At 41.4% G+C, this 17,281-nt stretch overlaps 1 protein-coding gene across 3 annotated transcripts in view; it reads left to right on the top strand.

The window, feature by feature from the left end:
* Nucleotides 1-17,281, top strand: part of kdm3b (lysine (K)-specific demethylase 3B) — a 179,244-nt gene that overhangs the window by 36,291 nt on the left and 125,672 nt on the right. For all 3 annotated transcript variants that reach the window (XM_085995468.1, XM_085995467.1, XM_085995466.1), the window contains exons 2-7: nt 3,156-3,323; nt 4,278-4,391; nt 9,113-9,215; nt 12,733-12,857; nt 14,304-14,435; nt 15,114-15,213. In XM_085995468.1, coding sequence (XP_085851594.1) covers nt 3,156-3,323; nt 4,278-4,391; nt 9,113-9,215; nt 12,733-12,857; nt 14,304-14,435; nt 15,114-15,213 — 742 coding nt within the window. The remainder of the gene's footprint in view (nt 1-3,155; nt 3,324-4,277; nt 4,392-9,112; nt 9,216-12,732; nt 12,858-14,303; nt 14,436-15,113; nt 15,214-17,281) is intronic.

The following is a 17,281-nucleotide window of genomic DNA, read 5'->3' as shown; positions in this document are numbered from 1 at the left end:
TAAGAGTGTGCAGCCTGTTGTAGTGTCAGGAGCTTGCTGACGGTCCCAGGAGAGTTCAGCCTCCATTTTAATCCATATTTCTATTTCTTTCTCTGTGTGTGGACTGTTGCAGAGGCTTGGATCAGTTCAGGGCTTGGTCAGCCATGTTGATCTATTTTTAAAAAGGCAAAGCACACAGCAGTTCTATCATTTAACTGTGCTACAGAAAATAAACCATTCTGATCAACCAGTGTGTGCTATTTCACATTTTCTGTGGTATTAATAAAGAAAGCTAAATACTCATGTTGCAGATTTCACAGGTGTTCAATAAAAGTTGTAATGCCTTATTGCTTTTTTGTTGCGGTTACCTCTGAGTAACTGATGGGTTTACTCAACCCCAGAGATGTTGGCAGTGTTTCTGATGCTCTGAGATGATTTATAGCGAAGTTGTTCAGACGAACTGTGTCTCTAGTTTCTTAATCATACGCTAATATGGTTCCAGAACAGATTCAACAATAATTAAGGTAGGTGCAGGTGACCTGCACTTGCAGCATTGCTGTAATCAATGGAGAACATGTTGAGAAAGCACTGCTTAGACTATCTACTCTGTACAAACTAATGTTAAATGCTGAATCTGGGGTGTGATGGCGTGGGGGGAGGGGTAAATTTAGAAAGTATTTTACTGATCTATTCCCACTGGCCAGACCTGCCTTGTCCAGAGGTATTCAAGCTATTTTAAAAAGCTCTGGGCAGTAGCTGTGATGCAAAGAAGTGTGGCCTGTGAAGAGTACAGTTGTTGAATTGAGACTTGGTGTGTAAAATTTACTAACTATGGGATTATGGAATTTTCATTTTAAAAATGGAAAATTTTGAAATAGGCAGTGCAAGTGGTAATAATGACTCTGATCTTTAGCTTTTCACTTGTAGTAGTTGAGTATTGCCTAATCCTGATCAAAGTAGTTTCTGTGATGAAAAATAATTGACTTGAGCAACATAAAATAATTCAACAAAGTGGAAATTTATTGATAAATTCAACTAAACAGATAATTAGAATGATGTAACTTTGAATTAAGAGTAGACTATAGTAGTTGGGTTTGTCTGACTTAACAATGGCAGATAGTTTAGTTTTGTAGTGGTGGTATTTTCACTTGTTTGTTTCCCAAGAGAGTGGTGCAGGTATTTAAAATCTTTTCACTAATCTTTCTAATTAAAAAGCCAAATGTTAGATTTAGGGATAGGGCTGGCTGAAGAAAGATAGCCTTTAATTCAATCTTCCTATTCTGCCCCGTGTTTATTTTACAATCTGCTTTGGATCCCAATTCTTCTCATTCGTTCTGCTTAACTAACCCCATCCCCAGCCAATGCCACTCTTTCTTCCCTGCCAGGCTTTTCCTTTGTTGCTTTTTAAACTGCCCATATAAAAAAAAATGACTAGCAGGTGGAGCAACTGCTTTGGCCTGTCTGATACAGATTGAAACCTCTACAACTAATTGGCATAGCTAAATAATTTGCTGCCAATATCGAGTTCAACAATTTCAGATCATAACCTCGGCCCCTATTACATTTTTACTTATTTTTTTCCCACCCCTTTGTTTTGGGTCTTCCCTTTTTTTTTCCCCCTCTCCCACATGGCGGCTGTCTCTCTCTCTGCCAGTACACTTCACACCTAATCTGAGCCGTCTTTTGTCTCCACTGTCCTATTACCATCTCGTCTGGTTTTGAATACCTCTTTACTTCTTTTGTTCTATCGCAGCCCTGCCTCCGATCTATTTCATTTCCTTTCCAGTTTTGAAAAAGGGTTTCGACCCGAAACGTTGACTCTAATTTCTCTCCACGGATGTTGCCTGACCTGCTGAGTTTTTCCGGCATTTTCTGTTGTTATTGCAGCGTGACACTACCTCTTTGATGAGGGCTCTCGTCTCTTGCCAGAATTCAGCCTGGCTGAGTTCACTGAGTGTACTGCATTTTGCATTGATGCAAAGCTTAGAAGTGCAAAGCTGTATAATATTTGCTGGCATTTAAGTAGTTGTTCCTAGTCTTCCAGTAAAGTTTTGATCTTGGGTTCACTGAAGCTGCAGGAATGATTGGCACTGTTTTGTGTTTTCAGCATTGGTCAGCAGAGAATAGTCTGTGTCTTCAGTCAGTGCTAGCACCTGGCTTTAGGATCTTCAAATCCTATGTTGGATTTTTTTCCTGCGACTTGATGCTTATAACTTTTTGCGTTGTCTACTGAAGTTGTACAATCTACACAAGGTCTGAAGTCTGCTGTAAGCTCAGCAGAAGGGCTCATTCTGACTGTAATTGGCTGAAAAACATTCCTTTTGTGTAGGCAGTGAGAGGATCACATGATCAGTAGCAGTGTCCCAGTTGTGTGTTCCTTTGTGGAATAAGCTCTCTCCTATTTGTATGTCAAGGTTTCACTTTTTTGAAAGAATTAGGAAAACCCCTAATTTAATCTAACATTCTAAACGTACTGTTCTGATTATTCATTCATTTTGGAAGTTCAGGACAAACAAATTGTTAATATTTTGTGGTTATACCTTCGTGTGGCACCTTGGGATGTTTTTCAAATTAAACTAAATCAAAGTTGATTTCAGTTCAGATCAGTGAATGGTGAGTTAGTAGATGAGCAGGTCATTCAAACCATTAACTTCCTCTTTAAAATAAAAGGGTAAACTGCAATTGTGGAAGTCTGAATTAAAACAGAAAATGCTAGATATGTAGCTGATCTGTCGGCATCTGAAAAGAGAGAATACTGATGCGTTTTAGGCGTGTGTATCCTTCATCAGAACTTGCTCTCGGTGGTCAAGTGTCTCTTGTTTGCATTTCCCCTTTTTTTCAGTCCTACGAAGGGGCTTACTTATCTTTCAGTTGTTCATTGTGATAAAGGGTTACGCCCAAAATGTTAACTTGTCTTTGCTGCCTAATGTTTATTTCCTACATTTCTGTCTTTATTTTAGATTTCCAACACTTGCAGTTTCCCCATTTCTCTCCCCCCCCCCCCCCCCCTTTTTTATTGGTAATTAACTGTTTGACATGCGTCCTTTGTGAGTGAATATATCTTTCCATTCAGTACTGACATAATTGGGTGTTCCTCACTTGGCAAATCTAAATATGATGTAGTTGAAATGAAATTTGGATTATAACATCATTCTGAATTATTTTCTGTGTTGCAGGTGTATGTTGAATTTGATGATTCGCGATGGAAAAAACAAGCCTGGGTGAAGGTTTATGCTGAAGATGTCCTTGTTTTCCTTGTGGAGCATACTCTGGTGTGGGCCCCCAGGAAGGAACCAGTACTCTTACAAGGAGGAAGGATGAATGCAAGCCAATGGCCTGCATTGGTAAGAACATTCTTGTCTTTTCTGCAATTCAGAGTACGCTGATAGTTTTAGGTGTTTGCTGCATTTTTTAACCCGCTTGTTGATGGTTGAACTGTTTCAAATGACTACATTCTTTGCCCTTAGAAACCAATTGGTGCAATTGTGACTTCCAGTGGGTGTGGGTAGGACTGAAGTGTATCAATTCAATTGAAGCAAGACCTGATGGCTAGACCGGATTTGTTTGTGTTGAATGAGATTTCACGTCCGCAATTTGTAAAGTTTTTTTGTTCATGTTAAAGTTATAATGCACTCTCAATGGGCTCAGAAAATTCTCTTACTTGTACGTCTGTTGTACAATTTTAACATGTATGGGGAAAAAAATGAGGAATGTGAAATCCCATTGCCTGCACTTAGATTGTACAGAACGCTCAATCCCTGTATCTTCACAATGATGGCAATTTAGTAATATTATGTTCCTCTATGCAAGCTGTACCATCTTCATCACTAAATGTTTGGTGTGACTGCTCTTACTTTTAGACATGGATAGTTCTGTTTAGCACAATTTCTATTTAGCATGATTTCCATTGACATCTTAGTCCCAAAAATGTGACAACAGATGTACTAACTGTGGATGCTTTGTCTACGTGGGCTATAGTCAGCAACTCCAGGTGCTTGGTGAATGAGTATGTTATGTATCTAGGAATATATTTTCTCATTACTGTAGTTTTGTCCTGATTTTAATTGCAACGACCAACGATATAACTATTTGCAAGAGTGACGTGTTAGTCCGTTCTCCTGAGTAAGCATGTGTGTTCATTTCTACAATGCTGTCTGAATCTGTTTGAAAACGCTGGAATTAAATGAAGACCCAACTCCTAACAGGAGTTTCTCCATCTGTTGGATCACAGTGTACTCCTATATAATGTCGTTTTTGTGATTATGATGTATAATTTATTTTTTGTTTTGTATTTGCAGACCTATAAAGCACTGGTAGATAAAATTGGGTTGGGCTCCATCGTTCCAGTTGAGTTCTTTGGTGACAGGGTAACAAATTTTGCTACCGATGGTGCTGCCCTTCGACTGTTTAAGGTAATTATTTTAGTATTTTCGCAGTATGTACCTTTTTAAAGAGAGTAATCAAGTTCACTTCAGACTCAGTCCAGTTCTGCAATGCCATCACAACCGTAAATCATAACGCTTAGTCTCTCATTCATTAATGATTCACACTATTTCTGGGAAAGCCATTTTTTTAGTTCAAGACTTTAAATTCCAATGATTGTTGTATGTGTGTCCATAGCCCTGAATGGTTTCCTTCCTAAGTTGATTCTCCATCAACTGTCCAATTCCTTGGATGCATGTATTGTAGTTTTGGAATTTAAGCTTATTCCAAATGTTCCAACAAAATGACTTGTGTTGGCATTGGCTTTAAAACTGAGTGAAAACCACCAACCAGTGTGGTTTCTTTTTACCTGCGCTCATGACAATTGTATTACGCATTGGAATGCGGGCATCAATTTTGAACTTGCTCTGATCTCCCATGTGCTTATATAACCAGTTTGGGGCTATAATAATCTGTATGTTAAAATACTAATCTGAAAGTTTACTTCAGTGTAATTAATGCAAGTATAAAATCTGTTTATTTTGAGGGTTCTGTGATTATTTAAAACTGCACTGTCACAGACTGGCATTTGTTTTCTTGTATTGAATAAAACTCACTTTTTCCCCCTCATCCATAGAAAATGTTTTTTTTAGCGGCCTGTTTTGATTTGCCTCGTTTTCACTGAGTGGTGGAGGGGAGAGACACTTGACTTTCCACATTTGCAACTTGTATAATACGGTGCTGTTGCAGTTTGGATAGAAGTGTTTGAATTCTTGGGAGTGGAGGAGTATAAGGCTCAATCTTTGTTTGAACAATCAATGAAGATTGCGCAGAGTGTGTTTTTACTCCTTAGATTTGTTGGAAATCCACTTGGAGTGCAAAGGTTGCTGTCAATGTAACTAAAATATTTTATTAATTCACACATGGGGCCATCTCTTTAGATGCAGAAGTTCATTAGTGTACAATTGCTGTTCTCTTCTTCAAACAGTGCATCTTTTCAAACACTGCTCTCTTAAAATTGAAAACAATCCTGGACAATTAACATGTTACAAACTTTCCTTGTACGAGTACAGTTCCAATACCCAGTGAAGGAGGGAAAAAAAAAGCCAAAAAAACCTAGCAAATCTGAAACAAATAGAAAATGCTGGAAACAAAGCAGGTCAGTCAGCAGCTGTGGAGAGAACGGGCATTCATTGTTTTGGGCTCGGCCCTTTAGAACGGAATATGAAAAATGAACAGGCATTTTCATACAATCGGGGAAAAAAGAAGAGAGCAGAAAACCGATAGGGAGGAAGTATCAGTGTATTGATTGTTAGATGATGTAGCAGGTCATCTCAGTCAGGCAATGGAAGGAAGCATCAAAGAAATTAAAATCTTAAAAAAACAAAGAACACATGAATAGCTAAGGCAGTGAGAGGCACAACTATGGAAAATAACAAGGGACAAATTGTAAACACAGCTTGTGTTTCAGGCCTAAAATTAAAACACTAACTGCTGGCAGCAAACAGTAGGATCATCAGTTCTGAACAGAAAGAAACAGGGTGCAGCCCCAACCCCATCACTGTTCTGACAGTGTCTCCACCCCAAACTTTAACCCATTGCCTCTCCTTTCCCCTGATGCTGACAGACCCAAACGAAATCACCAGCATCCCCTGCTGTGAAGAAAATAGAAGTTGTAGCTCAAGTCTGAAGTCAATGTTCAGACCACAGGAATGCAGAGTTTCTAGGAGAAATATGAGTTACTGTTCCTGGAGTTTGCGTTGAGCTTGATTGACGCAGTGGAAGAGGCCAACAGTCGAGTGGTCAGAGTGGAATGGGAATGGTGGGGGTGGAGTTAAAGTGGTAAGCTATAGGGAGCTCAGGATCACACTTGTAGCCAAAACAGGTGTTTGGCAAAAGGGTCACCTAATCTACATTTGGTCTGTCCAGTGTAAAGAAGACTGCACTGCAAGCAGTGAATACAGTATGAGACTGGAGGAAGTACACGTAACTTGCTGTCCCGCGTAGAAAGAGCGGAGTCTTGGACATTGATATGGGAGGCGGTGAATCAATAGGTGTTGCATCTTCCATGGTTGCGTGGGAAGTTGAGGTAGTGGAAAAGTGAAGCAGAGTATTGTGGTGGGAAACTTTAATAATGAGATTATGTTGTTGCAGAAATGGCTGGCTTGATCTGGTGAATACAGAGACTGGTCGGGATGAAATTGAGGACTGGGGGTGGGGGGACGCAGGGAATCATGTTCTGAGAGATGTTGAAAAGGAGTGAGGTGGGCCAGTCAAGGGACGATTCTTGAGAATCCTCAGCTGAAGAAAAAGGACATTTTGGAAGCTATGGTTTGGAAAGCAGAGTCTTTAGAGCAGTTGAGACAGAGAAATTGAGAAAGGAATGGAGTCTTTATGAAGCAGGGTGGAAAGAAGTGCACTCTAGATAGTTGTGGGAGTCAGTGTGCTTGTAATGGATGTCTGTACAAAGCTCATTGCCAGAGAGAACTTCAAAATGAGAAGAATGAATGAGTGGAAATTGGAAGCATAGTAAATTAAGTACTCACAATCAGAACAAAAGAAGGAAGCAGCACCAACACAATTATCAATGTAATGGCAGAATAGATCCGGTAGATGGAAGAATAGATTAGGGAGGGAACACGAGTAGTATTGAAACGGTGTTTAACATATCTTACAAAAAAGACAGGCATATCTGGGGCCTGTATGGGTTACCCAGCTGCATTTTTTATCTGGAGGAAGTTAGTGGGGTTAAACGAGAAGTTGTTGGGGAGTTTGGCAGGTAGTGAAGAGTGGTAGTAGATGATGGTAGGTTGGAAATGTTTTTATCAGAAAATTCTGAGGGCCCCAAGACTGTCTTGCGGAGAGTTGGAAGTGTGTAGTAAGTATTTCCATGGTGAAGCGGAAACAGTTGGAGCTGGAGAGCCTGAAATATTTCAAACACAAGAGGGTATCAGAAGTCACAGATGAGGTGCAGAGATGAGGAAGAATTGGATTGAGCTAAGACAGAATTAGTTTGGTGGGACAAGATCAAGCTGAAGCAGTTAGTGTACCAAGATAGTCTTGTTTGTATATCTTGTGGAGGAGTTAGAGACCAGCTGTGCTGGGTAGGGAAAAATGAGGCAGTGGAGGGTGGGGGGACTGTGTATCTTTGAAAGAGATGCTATCAATAACTGGGCAGTAATGTTTGGTGTTCAGAAGTGGGGTCATGGAGATAGGAGGATTCATTAGACAGTTGGCAGTTGGCTTTAACCAGGTGGAAGTCCTGCTGCAGACAACAGTGCCCCTTTTGTCAGCAGGTTTAATGATGGAGTTTAGAACTGACGATGGAGAGTTGTGTTTTGAATCTCTCTCATTTACACACCTTTTTCATAGGTGTGCATCTCACTGCCATGACAATATAAATTGAATGGTACAATTTTAAAGGAGGTGCAGGAACAGAGGCCTGGGTGTGTACGTACACAAATCTTACGAAGGTGGCAGGACAGGTTGTGAAGGCTGTTATAAAGTCAAGGATCCCGTATGCCTTTTTAAATAGAGAGAGTACAAAAGCAAGGAAGTTATGCTAAACCTTTATAAAACAATGGTTAGGCCCCAACTGTAATATTGTGGCCAATTCTGGGCACCACACATTAGGAAGGATGTCAAAGCCTTGGAGAGGATGCAGTGGAGATTTACTAGAATGGTACCAGGAATGAGGGACTTTGGTCATACGGAGAGACTAGCTAAGCTGGGATTGTTCTCCTTGGAGCAGAGAAGGTTAAGGAGAGATTTGATAGAGGTGTTCAAAATCATGAAGGGTTTTAATTGAGTAAATAAGGAGAAACTGTTTCCAGTGGCTGAAGGGTCAGTAACCAGAGGACATAGATTTATGGTAATTGGCAAAAGAACGAGAGGCAACATGAGGGGGGGCGGGGGGAAATTACCCAGCGAGTTATGATGATCTGGAATGCGCTGCCTGAAAGGATGGTGGAAGCAGTTTCAATAGTAACTTTCAAAAGGAAATTGGATAAACAGTTGAAGGGAAAAACATCATAGGACTATGGGGAAAGACTAGGGGAGTGGGACTAATGGGAAAGCTCTTTCCGAGAGCCGGCACAGGCACGATGGGCCGAATGGCCACCTCCTGTGCTGTATGATTCAATGATAGCTATTTACATAATTCTGTTTCTGTAATTTCTTAATTCCACTGAAATGTCCTCTGGTTTTCTGTTATTTTTTCCTCCCCCTCCCCTTTTTCTTCTTCTATTAAAATGTTTGTCTTTCATTTTACAGTTCTGAGGAAGGGCCCAGCCTGTTCTCTCCACAGCTGCTGACTGACCTGTGTTTCTAGCATTTTCTGTTTTTGTCCTAGTGAAGGTGGTTTGGTGAACTGACTAATTCTTGCTTTGAATGCTCTTTTGCTGAAACAGTGATGCAAAGCTACTGTGACTGAGGATAGAACCAAAGAACCAGTATAATCAGGAAAGGGATACAGATATGGGAGCGGTACTGCTGAAGTCAGGCTGATAATTTTCTATGCATATAAGCGAACAACAACAGTTCTCTAGGTTGTATGGTGTCTTTAAAAACCTCATTTACATTCTGAACCGTAGTGAGGATTGGCAGAATGCTGTTAGTAGCTCAAAGGAATATTTAGCCTCTTCAACCATGTTTTGAGATACAAAATCTGTTCATTTTTCTTCACCCATCATCTTTCTATTTGTCTCTTAAGGAGGATTCTGACAGCCAGAATCCCATTGTCCAGGATAATCTAAAGCTCCAGGAAGCAGTGAAATCTTGGATCAGAGAAAAGAAAATTCAAGAAATCCTTAAAGGTATTGTAGACAAAAACAATATTGTCACATATTTAAATTATAAATTGGTTTTTTTTTTTAAATTAAGAAGGATTCTTGAGTTGGAAGCAAATTTGTGGTTAATTCTTTGAAGCTAAGTATGAAATGCCTAGTTTTACAAACCATTGCTGATTGTGGGGTAGCCCAGAAGGTCTTTTTTTTAATTTAGTAACTTGCCATTGATTCAGCTATAATACAGATATACATTATTTTGCTTTAAACAGCGGGAGAGGAAACTTGACCTGAAATGTCTCATTAAATGAACATTCTTGTACAAACACAATTTCCCCCCCCACCCCCATCCAGATCAATAAATGGGACTTGGGTTGCTCAAAGGTTTTCGACCCCAGATCCTTCCATTTCATCCATTCCCCATGGTTCTCCCTTCTTTAACCCCTTAGAATTCTTCCACTTCCTTCGAATTGCCTTGAATGTCTGCTGCGTACCTACATTGTTGCATACTAGCCTTACTTGGTTCATATTATTTGTAAGACCCAGAGTACTGTACTTTTTTTCAATTGGGCTCTCGATGTTGGAATGTATGATACTTGCTCCAAGCAAATTACAGCACAGATGGAGGCCATTTGGCCCATTGAGTCTGCGCTGGCAATAAGCCTTTAGCCAACTGTAGTGCTGAGAATTTTTTTTATCTCTGCTTTTTGAGACTGCTAAATGAGCCACAAATACAAGTATACAGGTATGACTTAAAAGGGGTGTTTCCATCAATTATCACAGAGTGACCTCCAGTACCCCATCCCAGGGCATTCTGTAAACATTCTATTGTTAAAACAGTGTTGCAGTTAGCTGCTGTGAAACTATGGGCCTCCTAAAACTGTATTTTCCTACATTACATTTGACCTATCTATAAGTTGCAGTTGATCCCTATTCCTGAAAGAGACCTAACGCACTGCCACCAACCTGGAGCAGACCAAGAAGTCTCTTGGCTCTACATCATGTTAGCATTTCTGATCTGCTCTGCTGCATTAAATCCATAAAGTTAAAAGCAGGGAGATGTATGGCTTATTGTGATTAGAGGTATTTACCTAATGTGTAACTGATCCGAATATAGTTAACAAATTCCCTGCAAGCCCAGCCACTGCTGTCTTGTCTTCCTAATTGTCTCTATACCTGCACTCGCCCAATTCACAGATGTTCCAGCCTTCCAGCAATTATTGCATCAGGCTGTAACCATATACTTTATCTGGATTACAGAAGAATGGAACTGAAATAGACGACAGTTTTCCTGAAGCTGGAGTTAATTAAGGGTTTGGTCCATAACAAGATTATTCTTTCAGTAACTTGTGCTCTTTTGTTGGTTGCTTGTGTTCTCCATACTGACTTACGTTTTAAGTAAAATAGATCAGGAAGCAACAAAAAAAAGCAAATGAAGGTGAGGAAACTTTCAACAGCAAAGTAAGCACTAGATCAAGGCTTGGTGAGGTTAGGAAAATAAACTAAATTGAATATTAAAATGTAAAAACAGAACTTGGAGAGAAAAAAAGAAAGACTGAAAGAAATAGAGGATACAACAACAACTTGCATTTATATAGCACCTTTAACATGGTAAAACGTCATAAGGCTCTTCACAGGAGTATTATAAGATAAAAAGTTTGACACCGATAAGGAGAAATTAGGGCAGGTGACCAAAAGCTTGGTCAGAGAAGTAGGTTTTAAGGAGAGTCTTAAAGGAAGATAGAGAGGCAGGGAATTCCAGAGCCAAGGGCCAAGGCAACATAAGGCATGGCCACCAATGGTTGAGCGATTATAATCATGGATGCTCAAGAGGGCAGCTTTAGAGGAACCAAGATGTTGGGGGAATTACAAGCCAGGTGTCGGGGGAATTGCAAAAATAAGCCACGCTCAGCTTCCTGAAAAGGCTTTGAAGTAAATTGTGTAGATTTTATTTCTGACATGCCTTTTTAGAGTTAGCGAAGTATTTTAATTATTTTTTTTAAATGACTGGAGATAGTGCCCACCAGATAACCCTGAAACATTGGGTTATATGGGTCATGTGAGTGGTTTATTCCCTGGAAACCACTGGCTCTTGCCTTGCATTCATTCCACTTATACAACATAGAATGTTAAAAGCCAAATTTTCATTTCTTCCCCTATTAGTTTTAGTAAATTCTTTTGCTCATCAGTTAAGTCTGATGCAGCATGAGTTGCATACAACAACTTGTATTTATATAGCATCTTGAACGTAGAAAATGGTTCAAGCCACTTAGCATAGCGGGGGGAAAAAATAGATAAAAGGAATAAAAAAACAAGTGAATGCCGAGCCATGGTGCGAGAGCTTGAAGAGTTCACTGAAGACCTCTGCAATTCTACAATATCTCTCGGCCAAATTCTGTGGGAAAAGAGAATGTATGTGTGTTGCCCAGCCACCAGTGGCACAGTAACTGCTGTCTCTGCTTTGATGTGTTAGATAAATAGCATTAGTACAGAAAACACAAAATCACATTGGCCAGCTCTGAGGAGGTGTGTTTGAAGGCGGGACTGCTGGGAAAGTCAAAAAGAATGGGAACAGGCCCGAACCCGCCTCCAACCAATCTTCCCAGGAGTCGGGTCCCCGATTTGCGCAGGGACCCAACTTCTAGTGGCGGGAAGAGGATTATAGCCACTTAACTGCCTGTTAACAGGCAGTTAAGAGGCTTTTCCCAATTTTTCTACTACTGCTGCGGGCTTTCCGACGTTGGAGAACCCCGCCAGGGTAACTGAGGCATGCTGTGGGTCTGTTGTTATGTTGGTGTTTGGATAACAGCTGCAGAAGTGGTGTGAAAGATGCAATGGGACAATGGTTAGTATCAGAGGTAAGGAAAAGTTGTGAAAGTAATTTTTCATGTGGTTAGATGTTTCTGCAGGTAACAAGCTGTGAAGTGTTTGTGTAGCCTCATCTCATCAGGAGAAGTGACAGGTGGCTTCTGCAATCTCAACTGCAGCTGCCATCTGTTTTATCCTAAGGAGAGAGTAATTGGAGAGCTTGGGTGCAAGGGTGATTGTCAGTGTTGGACAGCACCTCAATGCTGTCAAACACTGAGAATTCATCTGTCAAGAACAAGTGTGGCGCATATGCCTTTAAGAAAATCGGCAGATGAAGCGTCAACACGTCATCTGACACCGGCTTTCCCTTAATTGGCTGGCAAGCCCGCAGGGCGGGCTTCACGAGGCCAATCAGTGCAAAATAGCGTTAGTTCATCAGATGACGCTGGGGGCGGGACTAGAACTCGGAAGGCAGCAGTCCCGCCCCCAGCTTGTCTCGGTAAGTAAAATCCAGCCCATTGAGTTCCAAATCCCCATCAGTTGATAGTGGAGACCATTTCATGAAAAGAGTTTCCTTGTCAGAGTAAGATTCACCACTGCATTTTAGGTAGCTTTGATTTTGTTCATTGCTCTATTGTAACTTTCTTGTGTGTGCTACGAGTTGGAATGTTGGCTAGATTTTTGTATTTTCCATAAACTGATCACTTCTTTAATTTTACTGCTACATCATGTCTTTTAGGTCCATACAGTTTGCAGGGACACAGGGTGAAGATCTACCAACCAGACTCTTCTGAAGAGTGGACCCTTGCGGTTGTTGCACATCATGACCCTGCTACGCGCACCATGGTAGTTACCACGGAACAGGTACAATATGGTGCTGACTTTAAACGATTGTGACAGTTTGCCATTCCATGAGCTATGTTCCACCTTAGAAGGTACAACTTTGCGTTTCAGCGCTGTCTAGGACTTGATCAATTTTCTTTTAGCTGGAGAAAGTTAGTTTCTGTCCTTGGTTGGGTCTTGTGGATATTTGGTATTTACCCTGAGGGGTGTGGTGGAGGGTGAGCAACATTGTTGATGGTGCCATTAGAGAAATCTTTGTCCATATTCTCCTTGCCTAGAATTTTATGTGGGGATTGGATTTTGAAGGCAGCAAGATGGAAAATGTGAACTGATAGTAATGTTGAGCCAAGGAGCATACTTCATAGTTAGAAAAAAGAGCCCTACAAGAATAATGGATTACATAAAGCACCATAGTTGTTCTACAGGTTATGAGGCTTTCGTGGAGCCGATTCCAGTCCAACCTGCTTCCAGAAGGAGGCAGCCGGACAGCAACAAGTTACTGGGCTCAATGATGTGACAGGGCTGAGAAATGAAGAGAACTGCTGACATGAATGAAGGAGAACCCCAATACTGTAAGATCACAAGATCAATAAATTTGAGGAAGGATACCTTGGCTCATCCATCCAGAAAGACCCGCAATCTTATCACTGCAATTGTTCAAACTATTTTTACTGGCCAGTAGCTGATGAGAAAGTGTTTGATGTTTGACTTTCTGGTCTTGATTAGCTTTTGCTGCAGACACTTTGTTAGTGGAAGTGTACTTGGTGATTACCAAAGAAAAAGTTGAAAAATATAAAGAATTTGAAATTTGTTAAAATTCCACAAGAACTACATTAAATTTTTCTCCCACCCCCACAAAAACCCTAACAGGCATTATGTTGCAGTGTTAACACTTGAAACTGTGTGACTATATGATATAGAATTCACAAAATAACCAGAACAGGATTCAAATGTTACCTGGAACGTCTAACTTGGCAGTGACTCTGCCTTCAGGCTACTGTCGACACTGATGCAGGAAAAATCTAGCTATGGATTGAGGTGTGACTGTGTTTTGGAAACACGGAGGAGGATTGTGGTAAACCACTTTTATCGTTCACTATCGTTACACTATGGTTATCACTGTTTATATCGTTACACTATGGTTATCACTGTTTACACTGTTGTATCACTACACAAGGTCACCTCTTGTCACGCTGTTATACCTGGGCTGACCACAGCTGACTCCGCCCATGGCTCCGCCTGCTTGCCCAGGTATAAAGGTGGTCGACTGGCTGGTATTCCTCCTTGTTGGATCCGATCACCCACGAGGGTGGGCTCTGTTATTTAGCCAATAAAAACCTATAGTTACTAACTTAACTCGTCGCTTTTCATGAACTGAATTGATAGGTATATCAAGGATAAAGTGTAATTTTTCAATTATATTTAAAAGCATGAATGTTTCTACTGCTGACTTGCTTTTCATAATAGGAACAGCAGACGAAGACTATTGATCCTCTGCGGATTTACATCACACTTGTGGGTGAAGCACTCCAGTTACTGAAAGGGGAGGTGGGGCTCCTGTTTAAAAACGTAGAGGCAAATGAAAGCAATGCAGCAACGGTGAGTGTTATAAGATTTATTATAATTTTTGAAAGGGCATTGAATCACTATTTTCTACTATTGGTCTATACCCACATGCAAGGTGGTGTCCTGGTCCCATGCTTCTGGTACTTCTTCCAAGCCATAAGGAGGCAATATTTTCCTTCCCCTTGTGAGCTTTCTGGCCTTTGATGGGTCCCCTGCCCACAACGGTGCATTAAGCTTTGCTTGAGTAACATGGGAGTTAAACCATACTATCTTGTTACAGTGTGTTGGTGCTACATGATGGTGTGTACAATAAACCATTAAATGCTTTTCTCTTTACACACTGAGCAGTAATAGCTATGTTTGCTTGATATTTACTGATGTGATCAAATTGGAAGTAAGTTTCACGTAGCCTAATTGCTCAAGGCAGAATGTTATTTTCAGTAAAAGAATCTGGTTTTAGTTTGATCCCGATTGACAGTCAAATTATACATTCCCTGGGTGAGCTTGACTTGTTCTGTGTTGGGCCGCTAGATCATTTTGTGCTGGTGGAGTGTTTCACCTTGTGGGGATGGTGGGAGGTGGGAAGCATGGAGAGTGGCGGGAAGGCAACCTATTCTGTGAAATATACCTCTTTTTGATTGTTGAGTATCATTGACGGTGCTCAGAGAGAAGACAGCAGCGTAAACTTATTGTTACTCTTCAATTCTACAGGTTGCTCAAAAACAGGTATCTCAAAACTCCAGAAGCCGACGCAAGAAGGGAGCTGAGGCCAGTCCGCCTTACAGTCCAACTAAAGAAACTGATGACAAGGGTAAGGCAAGAGCTACTGATGCAAATAAGGAGTATAGTATAGTTGTGAGTAGTCAAAATTGTTTACTGGGGTTGGAGTGAGAGAAGTTGTCCATGGCTCACTTTGCCAACTAAGCGATTAAGCCTTAGACTATAGTTACCAAACTTGCCTGTGTGGGGACCCCCAGCAAATACCTCGCCCCTGGGCCCCGACCTCCTTCTAGTGTGTCTCCTTCCAGTGAGTGTGTCCCGTGGTGTCTCCTTCCAGTGAGTCCAGACCCACATGTGGTTGACTCTTTTAAACATAGAAACATAGAAGATAGGAGCAGGAGTAGGCCATTCGGCCCCTCGAGCCTGCTCTGCCATTCAGTGAGATCATGGCTGATCATCCAAATTCAGTACCCTGTCCCTGCCTTCTCCCCATATCCCTTGATCCCTTTAGGCTTAAGAAATATATCCAACTCCTTTCTTGAATATATTTAATGAACTGGCCTCCACCGCCCTCTGTGGCAGAGAATTCCACAGGTTCACCACTCTGGGTGAAGAAATTCCTCCTCATTTCAGTCCTAAATGGGTTACCTCTTATCCTTAGGCTATGACCCCTGGTTCTGGACTCCCCGGCCATCAGAAACATCCTTCCTGCATCTAGTCTGTCCAGGCCTGACAGAATTTTATAGGTTTCGATGAGATCCCCTCTCAATCTTCTAAACTCCAGTGAGTATAAGCCCAATCGACACAATCTCTCCTCATACATCATTCCTGCCATCCCAGGTATCAGCCTGGTGAATCTTCGCTGCACTCCTTCCATGGCAAGAACATCCTCAGATAAGGCGACCAAAACTGCACACAATACTCAAGGTGCGGTCTCACCAAGGCCCTGTACAACTGCTGCAAGACATCCTTGTTCTTGTACTCGAACCCTCTTGCTACGAAGGCCAACATACCATTTGCTTTCTTAACCGCCTGCTGCACCTGCATGCTTACCTTCAGCGACTGGTGCACAAGGACACCCAGGTCTCTTTGCACTTCCCCTTCTCCCAATCTATTGCCATTCAAATAATCTGCCTTCCTGTTTTTGCCACCAAAGTGGATAACCTCACATTTATCCACATTATAGTGCATTTACCATGTTTCTGCCCAATCACCCAACCTGTCCAAATCGTACTGGAGTTTCACGACATCCTCCTCACAGCATACCCTCCCACCCAGCTTTGTGTCGTCTGCAAATTTGGAGATATTACATCCAATTCCCTCGTCCAGATCATTAATATATATTGTGAACAGCTGGGGTCCTAGGACCGATCCTTGTGGTACCCCACTAGTCACTGCCTGCCACTCGGAAAACGACCCGTTTATTCCAACTCTCTGCTTTCTATCTGCCAACCAGTTGTCTATCCAAGTCAATACCTTGCCCCCAATCTCATGTGCCTTAATTTTGCACGCTAATCTCTTATGCGGGACCTTATCGAAAGCCTTCTGAAAGTCCAAATACACCACATCCACTGGTTCTCCCTTATCTATTTTACCAGTTACATCCTCAAAAAATTCCAGTAGATTAGTCAAGCACGATTTACCTTTTGTAAATTCATGTTGACTTTGTCCGATCCTGTCACTGCTTTCCAAGTGCTCTGCTATTACATCTTTTATAATGGACTCTAGCATTTTCCCCACTACCGATGTCAGGCTTACCGGTCTATAGTTCCCCGCTTTTTCTCTACCACTTTTTTTGAATAGTGGGGTAACATTAGCTACCCTCCAATCCATGGGTACTGTTCCAGAGTATATCGAGTTCTGGAAGATGACCAGCAATGCATCTACTATCTCCAGGGCCACTTCCTTAAGTACCCTAGGATGTAGATTATCAGGCCCTGGGGTTTTATCGGCCTTCAACCCCGTCAACTTCCCCAACACCATTTCCCTACAAATACTGATTTCTTTCAGTTCCTCCCTCTCATTAGACCCTATGTTCCCTGACATCTCTGGGAGGTTATTTGTGTCCTCCTTTGTGAAGACAGAACCAAAATATGTATTTAATTGGTCAGCCATTTCTTTGTTCCCCATTATAAATTCCCCTGATTCTGACTGTAAGG

The sequence above is a fragment of the Somniosus microcephalus genome, chromosome 8 (genome assembly GCF_052327205.1).
Source record: "Somniosus microcephalus isolate GS21.2 chromosome 8, FLI_Smic_1.0, whole genome shotgun sequence".
In the NCBI taxonomy this organism is placed as follows: Eukaryota; Metazoa; Chordata; class Chondrichthyes; order Squaliformes; family Somniosidae; genus Somniosus; species Somniosus microcephalus.
Note: the sequence above shows the minus strand (reverse complement) of the source record. Positions and strands in the feature narration are given on the sequence as shown.